At 32.7% G+C, this 13843-nt stretch overlaps 1 protein-coding gene across 1 annotated transcript; it reads left to right on the top strand.

Moving 5' to 3' along the window:
• Positions 1–9848: 9848 nt before the first annotated feature.
• Positions 9849–13021, top strand: LOC136230890 (protein DELETION OF SUV3 SUPPRESSOR 1(I)-like). Its single transcript, XM_066020087.1, has 3 exons — positions 9849–10003; positions 10144–10255; positions 12683–13021. Exons 2-3 carry the CDS (start codon positions 10165–10167, stop codon positions 12811–12813), a joined length of 222 nt encoding a protein of 73 aa, XP_065876159.1. The 5' UTR covers positions 9849–10003; positions 10144–10164; the 3' UTR covers positions 12814–13021.
• The last annotated feature ends 822 nt before the right edge of the window (positions 13022–13843 follow it).

Below are 13843 nucleotides of genomic sequence, written 5' to 3'. Positions count from 1 at the left end.
TGAGCTTGACAAACTCTAACAAAACCCAAGGAAAGGATTGACAACCCGTTCACTTGCAAGTCGTCGAATGTTTCCATGCTCCATGTTCTCTGTAAACTTGTATCAATTTATATTTCATCTAATAAAGTCTGTTCTATTGGATAGATTTTTATGCAGCACTTATGGTAACCAATCCACTAAAGTAACTGCTGGTGTTTTCATTAAAACGTATTTAATCCAAAATCTTTACAAGGAAACTTTGTTGAACACTTAGGCAAATTATTATCTCGAAAGAGTTTTAATTTGATTAAGGGCAACTATCCCGGAAGGGTTTTGTCATGTTCAAAGCCAATTAATTAGAGGTTCCGTCATTTATTTCATCTTTATAATTCGTACAAAGTTTAAAGTTGTTTTCTTTGCTTAATGCAAACAAATACATCTGTTTACTTTTCTAAAAAGTACTGAACGTTCCTATCTTGCAAATTCATTCTTAAATCAGAATATTTTCTAACGTTTTTATACTCTATCTAATTCTCATTCTAGCAATTTCAAAACCAAAACCGATTAAACGATTTTTCCATATTATAAACCTAAAAGTAAATTTAACAGATTATAAATAAGTTTTGTTTAAAAAACGTTCCCTGTGGGATCGATATCTTTTATTACTACAAGCGTATACCGTGCACTTGCGGAAATCGCTCAACAAGTTTTTGGCGCCGTTGCCGGGGAACGCCAAATTTTTAACAAAAATTTATGTTTTTCGTGTTATTTTGAACCTTGGTTTATAATATATTTATTTATTTATTTTATAGTTTTATTTTATTTATTGAGGATGGTCACTAGGACTAAATCCTCGTTGTTATTTAACGTTTGCATTTAAATGTTTGCAGATAAAAAAAAATTCAAGTTTTTTCAAAGATAACCTGGAGATTTGATTATCAATGAAATGCACAGAAGGAGTCTATAGAAAAGAAATTCCGTATACAGATACATCAGAGAGGAAAGCAAATTTTTGAAATAGGATGTCAGACGTGACAAATGATTTTTCCAGAAAATTTACCTCTTCCCAAACACCTTTACCTCTTTTCTATAAACTTAACCCTTCACCAAAATATCATATCTCTTTGTTAAGAATTTATTCAATTCCTACACTAAACCCAAATAATTTTCATTTTTATCATTTCCTTAAAACACCTACATTTATCTCTCTAAGAAATAGCTGATCAACTCTTCTAAGACAGATATATCAGAAGTAGGATGAAATTATCTTATCCGCCAGAAAGGAATTGTATACTTTTAATTTAGTTTTGAAAGTTTCAGTTTATGTGCGTAGTTTTTGTTCGAGGCCAGAACCAGAAGTTCGGACATTTAACCGAAATCACTAGATCCTTAAATTGAGAAAACGCTAAATAAAGGAAGCGTTTAAAAATGTAAAAAAAAAACATCTTGTTCCAGGTAAGTTAAATGGACAGGACCATTATTTAAAACCGGTCTAAGTAATTGATTCTGTCCATGATTTTGATTCTCCTTGAGAATTCTTAAGGATTATCACATTTTTTAGTTTTTAGTTTTTCATATTTTTAATTCTTACATGTCATTTTAGTTCAGTTTATACATTAGTCTTTAGTTTAGTAATAATGGTGGGATTAGAAATAAAAATTTTGTGAGCATTAAACGATATTGAATTAAAAGTTACACAAAATTTAACTTTCATAATTAAAATCTCTACTGTAACTTTTGTTTGATGTTTTGAAAATTTCTGAACTTACTGAGAATCGGTTGAGAATTTTACTTTCTCTGCCTTATAAATTTCTGAACTTACTGAGAATGTGAATTCTCAGTAGAGAATTCAGGATTTTCAAAATTTCAAGGGAAAGGAAGAAAAAAAAAATTTCTGAACTTACCGAGAATCAAAATTCTCTGCCGAGAATTTAAAATTCTCGGTAACTTCAGCGAGTTAAAAAAAAAAAACTTTGCCGCGACCGCGAATCGCCATTCACGGTCGCGACACGGGTTATATCAGACCTGTATCTCTTCTTTCTTCTTCAGTTCATGCACCATTGTTGAAAGTTTTGAAAAATTAAGTTTCTTCATGTTCAAATGGTGTGAATTTACACCTTTTTAATCCCAACAGACACCTTGATTTGTCCTGGATTGATTATAAATAATTGGAAAAGATCAGATTTTTGTTACTTATATTTTCTATTCATCTCCATCAGACAAAATCTGATTTCTTCTCAGTTATCACACATTTAAAAAAAAACAAAATTACAGAAACTTTTTCTTCTTTTCAAAACCACCAACAGACATATTAATTCATCCTAACATCATTATAAATAATTAGAGAAGATCAGATTTCCATACTTTGCATCTCTATCAGACCATTCTGATTTCTTCTCAATTATTTCAAACCTTTTCCAAACAGTTACAGACACATTTTTCTTTATTCACCAAACATGATGAAGGAATGTATAGTTTCTGAGTTTGGAGAACCATTTCCTATTTCTAATCATGATGAAGGAATATATATGTTAGGAGACATATTTTAAGGCAACACCATTCATTCCTCAAAAATCTTAATGGAGGGATTAGTTGCCGCTTCATGTTCCATGGACAGACAAATTGGATACGAGAATACAATATGTGAAATTATTTTAGGAACCAAACACATTATTTCGGTTCCATGGGCTGATAAATAACCATTCCCTATCCTTGACTATGAATTCCTGAGGGATTTGTCCAGAGAATTTTTCGATTTGGCCCACGATTTCTTTCTGCGGAAGAAAGACAGATCTTCGTGCAAGCGATGATTGATCGTTATACGGGCTATGTGTATCCCAATTCAACGGAATGAGAAATTAGTTTAATTTGTTTTGTTCTGTTTGATTTTGCATTGAGTGTATAGTTTGTACATAGGATTGTTTTCATTTTTCTATATGTATGTTCTTTGTGTTCTTATGTATATGTGTTTTTCTATTTTTTTTTAATAAAACAATCAAGTCTGATTCTTGATTCTTTTTGCTTAATATACGTTAAACAAACAAGTTATACGAATACATCCAAATCTAAGTTTAAATAAAACAGTCTAACTTTTAACATGAATCTGTAATTATTTTTCATGAATCTATATCCATTTCAGAAATGTTTCTGCACATCTGACTTTACATACTAATAAGTTATAATCATTAATATTGAACAAGTTCATGAACAAGTTCATGAACATTCATTTTATATGATAATTCTAAGTTCTATTTGTCCATATGTTTTTCAATTTTGATAGCATATCAACTTTGATTCTTTGGTTATTTTTTTTAGTATATGTTAACTACGCAAGTTATTAAAATGAATCTGTATATAATATTAAAATGTATCAGTATAAACTTCAAACATAAATGTGTATATGATGTTTAAGTGAATCTGTATATCATTTCATTAATCTGCATAAGTTTCAATGTTTCAGATTTAATATGAATACGTGATTAATAATTTGATTTGTTTAATTTTCATTTGATTTGTTTAATTTTCATTTGTTTGTTTTTGTATATAGGACCGTTTTTAATTTTTCTAGTCCATATGTTCTTGTTCATTTATGTACACATGTGTTATGCAATAAAACTTCATTTGATTTCATACTTTTAATTTTTTATGTCTGTTCAGATTTCTACACTATTATCACATGAATCTGTATGAATCACTTTAATGCTAATAAGTTATTCACTATTGAACATGATAATAAAATTTCATTTTCGTGCAACCATTGAGTTTAATTTTAATTATGAAATTATGAACTTATATCGTGTTGACTATTATATATATCCGTATGAACTTCTTAAAATAAAACATACAATATTTCATATGAATCTGTATCAATTCGAATAAGGTTAACGATTAAGGTTAAATGTTTCATTATCTGAATGCTTATTTAATTTGAATAAAGCTCATGTTTAAGTTTTAAGCATGAATAAATACCTACATAAACTTACGTTCATTATTTTTTTAGAAGAACTCTAATTAGGAATTTAATGTCTCATTACTAAAAATTTAATAAGGATAAACCCTTGGTTTTCCTTGCATTTAATGTTTTTCAATTAAGTTCTTAAGTGCAGGTACAGTTTATATTAAGTTCAGGAGACAATTAATCAATTCAATCACACAAACCTAGTCAAAATGCACCTAAACAGACGTCTATGACCAATTCTCTACCGAGAATTTATTATTCTCGGTAAGTCCAGCGAAAACAGGCCGAAATCAGAGTGAAAAATTCTTTGAATTTCACGTGCCGCGACCGCGGCTAGACAATTCTCGGTCGCGACACGTGACCTGTAGGCGGGGTTTGGCTCGAATTTGAACAAATTTTTACCTTTTTCTATTCGAATTTGAACAAATTGTTTGAATGTGCTTTGTATGTATGCTTTTTTTTTTCTCTTGTATTTTTCGGCAATTAGTCCAAGTGATGGACTTGTCCTTTTATAGTTGATTCTGAAGCTCTAATGATTTGAATTTGGAAGTATCCGTTGGATTCAAACGGATCTATTGCGTCATTCTCTTGGTCAGCATTCAGAATTGCAGGCCAATCCTATCGTCTGAAATTAGCAGGTGTCAGGCTTGTCTTCTTCCGGCAGGTTCCTCTTCTAGCGCCAGTTTCATCTTTTAGTTAGAGGACAGTTGACCCATGCATCTTGAAATTGACTCTGTGCGTAATTCCAAAGTTTCTGTTATTAGTGCAGACAGTTGTCGGATCTTGTCTTTTAGTAAACGGATCAGTCGCGCTGTCCTGACGACCACTCAGCTTGACTTCATTGACTTTGCTTTTTGTTCTTTGTTTCTGAGTCATATTCTGACTCAGCTTCCGTGGTCAGCTTTGTCTGTAAGCTTTAGTTCTGAAGAAGACTTATCTTCTATAATGCTGAGTTACACTCCACTCAGCTTGTGCTGTGTTCTCATGCTGACTTCGTCCTGTCTTACTTTTTGATTCCTGTTCTTATATATTCTTATACTTATCATTGAAAAAACACATTAGTACAATTAAATCAAAGCACTTAAATTTAATTGTCTTAATCATGGATTGACTTAAATAATTTTGTCAAATCAAAATTATGTGGAAAGGTGTTTCAACAAGTATCACTAACCAAAACACCACTCTCATTGGCCTGAAGAAGTTTTGTCCGACTAACAGACTGATAAACCTCAAGCGATTTTGCTTGACATTTTCAATGGCAATCTTCCATTTCTAAAGCTGGGTAATCTACTATTCCCTATAAGTTTCCAACTCTTGGATTTGGGAACCCAACCTTTAGTGAAGAAAGCTAAAGAAACAGTATAGAGCTTTGTATCATTAGATAAAGGAATAGAGAGGCCATTTTTGACACTCCAAGCAGACGCAGTCGATTGAAGAGCGTCTAAGCAGGTTTGTTGATTCGTTAAAATAGCACTGAGTAAGGTTTGAATATCGTCGACTTTGAGCGAAGAAAGGGTTCGAGTAGTTGTATTAACAGTTTGAAATGAACTTGATAAGAAATCGAAGTTCAATTCAGCTAGGAATTTGGAATCCTCGAGTGCATGAATTGCAGATAGAGTCAAAGAGGATCGGCGAGTGAGATAATTGTTAACCAAGTCTAAGAATTTACGGGATTGAGAGAGGGATTTACGAACGGAAAATCTGGCAGAGTCGTAGACATTAGAGGTTTGGTTAAGGATGAGGGATTTGCAGTAGGAGAGGTCAGGGGTGAATTTACAGAGAGATGCAGGTGAGATGGGGGGGATCAGCTGCTGAAGTTAATTGACTTGTGAGGAGAATGAGAAGAAGAAGAGGTAATGTTATTAGAGAGAAAGTGCTTGTAGTAGCCATGTTTATGGAGAAAGTAGAATTAAAATGATAGTTTTGATGATGAATTTGATAAAGTGGTACTGTTGTATTTACAACGGAATTATGGTTGTTATATTTAAAGAGAGAGAAATTAACAAAGAGGAGAGAGAAGAGAGAAAGAAAAAGAAAAATAAGAAATTAGGGAAAGATAGAGAAAAAGGTGTATTTGAGTTTTATTTTTTATTTTGGGGTTTGTTTGTGATAATTAGATAATAAAGGGGGTTAATTTATAAAATAAATAAATATAAGGACCAAATTAACTCTTTTTTCTTTGACTTTTAACACCGTTAGTCAATTTGGTATGTGTTTGCTAACGGAATGAACCTCAAGGTACCATTTTGCAAACTTTTAAACCACATGGGTGTTGTTTGAAAACAGGTGTAACCATAAGGTTTATTTTTGTACTTTTTTTTTATCTATTAATCTCATCCAACTCCTAAAAACAAGGAACACCTTAAGAGAGAGAAAATAGTTTGCAGATCGCAGCTTTTCTGGAGAGAAGGAAAAAATGCTGGAGCCATTTATGTCCAAAACTTTATGGAATTTCGAGTTCTTCTGAATTATTTTTGTTGAGCAGATTGAACACTGATATAAGCAATTTCTCGCGCATAAAATTACAATTGGCTGCAATTTATAGAACAACGAACAACAAAAACCCAGAAAATTCCAGTTGGCAAAACTGAAGTTTACAAATTTTAATATTGAAGGAAGGAAGAAGAATGATGTGCTTATTTTGATGATTAGTAAAATTACCAGTTTTCATAGCCAATCTAGGAAGAGGAAATTGGAAAACATATTTGCCCCAAATATTCTATATCCAGAATTAAATTCTAACACTCCATTGTCTTTCCTGGATAAGATATTAAAAAAATATTAAAGATTTTTTCTTCAAAAGTATCCCAATGGATTTTTCTTTAAGAAGGAGGTGGTTCTGCAAACTCAAAGATTCCTTACTTGCTTTTATGAATCTCTCTCTTAAGGTGTTCCTTGTTTTTAGGAGTTGGATGAGATTAATAGATAAAAAAAAAAGAAATGTGTTAATTAACATTTAATTGTTTGATTTAACCAACTGTAGGATTATAATAGACTAGATCCAAGGGTGAAGGTCCAAGTTCCACTTGGTCATTAGGGTCCAATTGAGCGGGACTGATCAACTCTTTTCTCTTTTCTCTTTGATTTTTGACTTTTTTTAACACCGTTAGTCAATTTGGCATGTGTTTGCTAACGAAATGAACCTCAATGTACATTTTTGCCAACTTTTAAACCACATAGTCTATGTTTGAAAATGGTCCAAACCACAAGGTTTATTTTTCTACTTTTTCCTAAATTTATTACACAAATTTAATTACATATTTTTCATCAAAGAAAACTAAAGGAGTAAATTTCATAGAGAAAAAAAATACTTCAAATAATTTGTTAAATATATGCTGCTTAATTACGAATTTATATGACTCTTTAAATATTTAAAGCAATCCTTATTTTTAAGGTAGTTAACTCTTTATTTACATACTTTTTATACTCTAAAAAATATATATCAAATTGAATAATTCGTTTTAGGTTTCTCCAGACATAGAGTCGGCCTTGAATTTATCAACATTAGGGGTAATTGACTCATCAACAAAAGTGAGACATTGACATTTTTTTTATCCACATCTAGGGTTGCAAATGGGTGGGTTGGGGCTCGGGATTGCTACCCCCATCTCCGCTCCCGTCTAGATTGAGAATCTCCATCATCGTTTATGAAATTGGGAAAAGATTACCTCTATCCCCATCCTCATGGCGATTCGAGTCCCTACAAGAATCCCTATTAATTAAATTCTAAATACCATTTTCTTTGGTGTAATTAAAATTTTGTTGTATAATACTATTATGAAAATATAATCTATAAACTATTAGTATATTTAATACAAAAAAAACGCATCAATGATAATTAAATAGCACATCAATTTAGCAAATATATAAATAAATAAAAATTAACCAAATATAAAAATGAATATCTACAATTTCATATAAATTATTACAAATTATTCAATGTAAAAGATAAATTAATTTATCAAATATAATATATATTTTCAGGGTTAGGCTATGCTTACTTTGTTTTTAACAAAGTAAGCCTTACTTTATGTGTTTATTTTCAATGTAAAAAGTATATTAATCTACCAAATATAATATACTCCATCTGTTCCACAATAGATGTCTTAAGGTTGATGCATAATAATTAAAAAATCTAATTTAGGGGCTTTTTGGTTTACCTGCTGTTTGCTATTATGGTTCGAAAAAGCTACTTTTCCAAAAAAAAAATTTATCTGTTTTTATAAAAAATTATTTTTTATGTATAAAAGGTAAACGAGGTCTCTAACCAAACACTTAATTAAAACTCCCCATTTTAAAGTGAAAAGATAAACATGAGAAGAAAAACAAGTAAACTAACATCTCCTAATTTTAACTAAAAGATTTTGTTATCATTGTATTGATTGGTTCAACTAATAAATTTTTATCTATTCTTAAAGTAAAAAAAAATAATTTTTTTTTGAATGAAGTAAAAAAAAAAACAATTTAAATAAAAGTATATTTAGTAAAAAACAATTAATGTGCATGGATTGAATCAAAACGTCATGTATTATAAAACAAAATTTTTTTCTAAAAAAACATCTATTATGAATCAGAGTGAATATATTTTTAAGAATCCTACAAAGATTCCTCGTAAAGACATGGTAGGGTGAGGATGATTCTGGGGGGTGGGAATAAAGATATCCGTCTTTGCCTCATCTCCGTCTCTAGAGAGTTTTGTTTTCATTCTCATCTTATGAAGAAAGGAAATAAAAAATTTCCGTTCTTTTACGTCTAACCTCTGAAGATATAGGGCTGTAATCGAACCGAGCCAAGCTTTGACTTGCTCATGCTCGGCTCGTGAGAACTTGACAAGCTCAAGTTCAACATTATGTTCGTGAACTGCTCATGAGTTGTTCGCGTTCTTGTCGTTAATTCAGTTCATGAACTTTGCTCACGAACAACTCATTAATTATGTTCATTAATTATATTGATTTGAAATTTGTTTAACACAAAACTACATACATTCGAAAAACTACGTTGTTTTACATTTTTCCTTTTATAGAAATATTGTTAAAAAAAGATAATCGAACCAAACTCGTTCACGAGCATGTTCATGAACATTATAATTGAATTTGCTCATGCATTTTTTTATTAACCCTATAATCATTGCTGTTCGTAAGTTTTCAAACCAAGTTTTACCATATTCAAGCGCAGCTTTTTACAAATCAATCCGAGCATAATCTATCTTTCATCAAATAGAACGCTAACCACTCATGAGTAGTTGTAATAGAGGTGGCAATATCTGTATTCGTGTCGTGTCAAATTCTGGGTTAGTGTCAAAAACACGAACACGACATGAAAACATTTTCGTGTCAAAAGCTCAAATCCAAACACAACCTGCTCTTGACACGAAAAACACGATACGACACGAGTTTTGTATAGAAATAGATAAACGTGTTAATTTGACACAATTCGACCTGCTGACACGAAAAACACGACACGACCCGACCTGCTAACACGACTCGAACTACTAATACAACCTGACCTATTTGAAGAATCTAAAAGATTTCAAACCACTCAAACTATTAAATTAGTACTAATATAATTAGAACATGTGTCTGTCGACCGGGTAAAAAGAGAAGAAAATTAGGTTTTTAAGATTTATAATTTATTTATACTCAATCAAATATGAAACCATAAGGGTACTTTTATAATTTAACTTTTCCGTGTCATTTTTGTGTTTTTCGGGTTGACCCAAACACGATCCGAAATCTTTAGTGTCATTATCCATTATTTACTAAACTCAACACTAATACTAAAAATTTGTATCGTATAATCGTGTCTTATGTCATTTTGCCACTTCTAAGTTGTAATTGGAGCCGGGATTTTCCACACCACATTTTGTGATTTTATTTTTATTTTTATAAACACACTTGGTGAAGTTAAAAGACTTCCGGCTTGTCAATTACCCTCAAGCGACGACGTAGTGGATTAACTTTATATAATGAGATTTATTCGTTTCCCCTTCATTTATCAAGATTAACCAAAACTGTTCTGACAAGTTAGGGTTTCGCTACATCTCTCTTCGACTCCATTCTCTTTCAGGTAAATTTTATCTACGCTTGTGCTTCTTTAAGTAAATCTGTACTATCATCAAGTTCCTAATTTCTCTTTGCTCAATCCATATCTTGATCTCTGTTTCGTTGGTTGTTTGTTCGTCTCATAAAAAAACTGTGCAATTGTAGGACGTTTTTTGAGCTCTGATAATGGCGACTGAACCTAAACCAGCTACTGAGGACGTCAAGATGGACCTCTTTGAGGATGACGATGAATTTGAAGAATTTGAGATCAATGAAGGTAAACTTTTATTAACTTACCTTGAGCGGCTCTTTATTGCTATTGTTTTGTTTCGAGTTTGAACTCCTTCGATCTAATCGCTTTTTGGCCACTTCGGATGAATTTATTTTGTTGGTTATCCCAATTTCGTTTTGGATCTCCTGTTGATCTATCGAGTGGGCGCAGTAGCAGAGTGTATAACGTTTTGAAAAAAAAAATCTCCCGATTCTTCTATTATCAGTAGCCAAATTCTTGAAATAAATGATAGGATGGTATCTTGGAATTGTTTTATGCAGCTAATTGTTAAATTGCTCAAATAGTTAATTGCCTAATTCTATTATTAATGGTTCAGTAATTGCTGGTTTGGAACTGCAAGAGGCTGAGGTTTCTTGTAGCTGCTGCTACCGCTATTTTGATAAAGCTCTTTTGATAACATTGCTTTATTAAACCTAGAGAATTCTAGCAGGAAAATACTAGAGAAAGCAACATTGAATTCTTAATTCTTAACACTTGGTCTCAACATTGACTTTCTCTTGATCATGTGATTATTGTGTCTCTTTGCACTACCATGCTTCTTGCTTGCGGTCAGCATACTTGTCTTATTATTGAGTTTGTTGCTTGAGATTTACTTCAATGAATGATGAAGCTTCCAAGTTACTGGTTCATGAAACTTGGTTCAAGTGGAGTTCCTCATCATTTCTAGTTTATTTCTATCATAATTTGGTGGTGACTGGAATCCAACAAATAAAACTTAGTTTTAGTCCAATTTTCACAACTTTTCCTGACTGTTCATGATGGTTGGTCATCAAACACGGTCCGATATGACTACTCCAGGTAGCTTCACATGGTAGTTATTCTTCTTTTAGTCAACTTTTGCACAGGCTCAGGTAGCTCTCTCCTAGGTGTTATCCTTGTAATGACTAAAATAGTTATGCTGCTGTTTCTCACTAGCAGTTCAGCTATCATTGTTTGCTCTTTGCACAAAGATGTACATCAACAACTCCAGCTTTAGTTGAGGAAATATCTTCCTTCCAGGATTTGATACCCTATGTTGCACGGAAACTGAAACGGAAACGGATACGGGAAACGTAATTTTTGAAAAACATAGGAAACGGAAACGTGGGGGAAACGTGTAAATATTAAAAATATAGGGGCATATTTATAAATATTAAAAATATAATAATACATTAAAAGAACAAGATTGAAGAACAAGAGGAAGAAATTCCAAGTTCAATCGAGATTCAAGAGACAAAGATTATAGTAGAAAAAAATATGGGTAAGTGTTTTAAATTGAAGGATACATGGAAGGAATTATCTCTCAAATTGGAAGTTTCAATTTTTCTAATCTTAGATTGAATAGAAATTGTAAAATAGAAGGTCTGAATTTCCAGAATTTTAATCGAAATAGGTAGGGAAAACTGTTTAAAAATTGAGAGACGCGTTTCATATTTTGGGTAATTACGGAAACGTGCCCGGAAACGTTTCGTATCAGTTTCCGAGAGTTTCCGTTTCCCACATCTGCCGGAAACGGGGAAACGCATGTCATGAAGAGTTTCCGTGCTTCATAGTTGATACCAAATGGTTGAAATAAAACAAATTATTTTATTAATATATATATATATATAAAGGGCGGCCCGGTCGCACTACGCGTCCCCGCTGAGCGAGGGTCTGGGGAGGGGTCCCACCGCAAGGGTGTACTGGGGGCAAGCCTTCCCCTGCCAATTTATTTGGCAAGAGGCCGCTCCTAAGACTCGAACCCGTGACCTCTTGGTCACACGACAACAACGTTTACCGTTGCGCCAAGGCTCGCCTTCTAATACACTATCATCTCACCACTTTTACTATCGATCACATCACACGCAAATGCTTGTACACTATCAGAAATAAGTATGACTCACAGATTCACTGTACCTTGTTTGCTTGGGCCATGAGTGCACACACATACACTCATTGCGATATCTGCACCTTGCTTCTCTTGCTGTCCTTAATATAATGGCCAAAGGCCATAATTATGGTCTTAGTATATTGTATCACAAAGGAGAAAGAAACCTCATAAATGTCAGCAAAGAAAATGTTATCAAGCTTAGATGCTGGTGCTGATTAACATGTGATTTTTAATGATGAGAAAATTTCATTTGAAATTTATTTAACTGCACTCCTAAATATTTTAGCAGAAAAATTGTTCGTAATATGTTAGCTACAAAATCTTTACCAAATATGTGTAAACAGAGCTTGCAACTTTATGCAGCAGAATAATGGACAAGCATTAAGGATGAGAAAAACTTATCACCTTGACTTGCTCTGTCTTTTAATACCAATGTAACCAGTGTTTCTTTAATTTTCATTGGATTTGTTGGTTTTAAGTGTTTTTTTGTTTCTAATCATCACAAATGTTTAAAATTTATTGACATCCTGCTTTATGAATCATCCTTATGCTTCTAATGGCAGAGTGGGAAGTAAAGGAGGAAGGAAAAGAGGTGGCACAACAGTGGGAAGATGATTGGGATGATGATGATGTGAATGATGACTTCTCATTGCAGCTGAGGAAGGAATTAGAGAAGGATGCTGGCAAAAAATGAGTTTCAAACTTGTCACTTATTCTGTTACTCTTGCTCTGTCTCAGTTGTTTGTTATGTTGTCTGAATGTGGATCTTCAATTTTACTTTGAAAAGAATTAGTGAAATTAGATCAAGCTACGAAACTGTAGACAATTATGTTTTCTCTGAGTGGAAATTTGATCTTAATTGACTGCTTCATTACAGTATACAAATACTTATATTTGTGATTGATTAGTGATTACCTCCATTATTCTTTTGGGCCATTCTCATGGATGTGAATCTTATCTTATACTTTAGAAGTTGTGTTCCACTTGGCAATTACTCCAATATTTCATTACAATTGCGTATTAAAAGAACCTGAAACATAGTATGCTTCAGGTAAGCAAGTTAAGTTGTCTCCCAAATTCTCAGGCATTCAAGTGGCATGCTCTCTTTCATTGGTCTCTGTTGAGTAAATAACAGACATTGAATACAGAAACTGGTACACTTCTGGTTCATTTTCATTGAACAAATACAGAAGTCGGAAAAAAAGGGGAAATTCTAGTATCAGTTGTAAAATCCAAAAATGGCACCACCAAACAGAAGCATTAAAGTTACACATTAATAAAAGTTGTACAATACGTTTTGCTTAGCACAATTTGCCTTGTAATGTGTAAAATCCAACAAAGTTATCTTTCCAGCTGAATACTTTTATTTCTTCTAGCTCAGTTAATGAAAGAATAGAAATTTGAATGCAACATAGGATTGCTCCAATGGTTGTATGAACAAGAATAAAGCAAAAATAAGACAAGCAACTGCTACGAGTCCAATTAACATCGCCATGACCAGGGGTGGACGTAGGAGGGCCGGGAGGGAGCTTAAAAACCCATCGATCCTTGGAAAACTCCATTGATTCATGAATTTTGAATCCGTCATAGACTATGACGATTGAACCGCAACCGAAACGCTAGATTCTTGGGCCGAAATCGAGGTGATTTTCAAAGGACAAACTCTAGTACGGCAAATAGGACAAACAGCTGTCTTCAACAACCAGGAATCTATGCATTGAAGA

Source organism: Euphorbia lathyris, chromosome 1 (genome assembly GCF_963576675.1).
Source record: "Euphorbia lathyris chromosome 1, ddEupLath1.1, whole genome shotgun sequence".
Lineage (NCBI taxonomy): Eukaryota > Viridiplantae > Streptophyta > Magnoliopsida > Malpighiales > Euphorbiaceae > Euphorbia > Euphorbia lathyris.
The sequence above is the reverse complement of the archived record's forward strand: the minus strand, read 5'-3'. Positions and strand labels throughout refer to the sequence as shown.

Excerpts from the sequence above, each read along its gene's own strand:
- LOC136230890 (XM_066020087.1), top strand. The coding sequence starts at position 10,165 with ATGGCGACTGAACCTAAACCAGCTACTGAGGACGTCAAGATGGACCTC. Across the intron at positions 10,256-12,682 it reads AGAATTTGAGATCAATGAAG|AGTGGGAAGTAAAGGAGGAA; the intron begins GTAAACTTTTAT and ends TTCTAATGGCAG.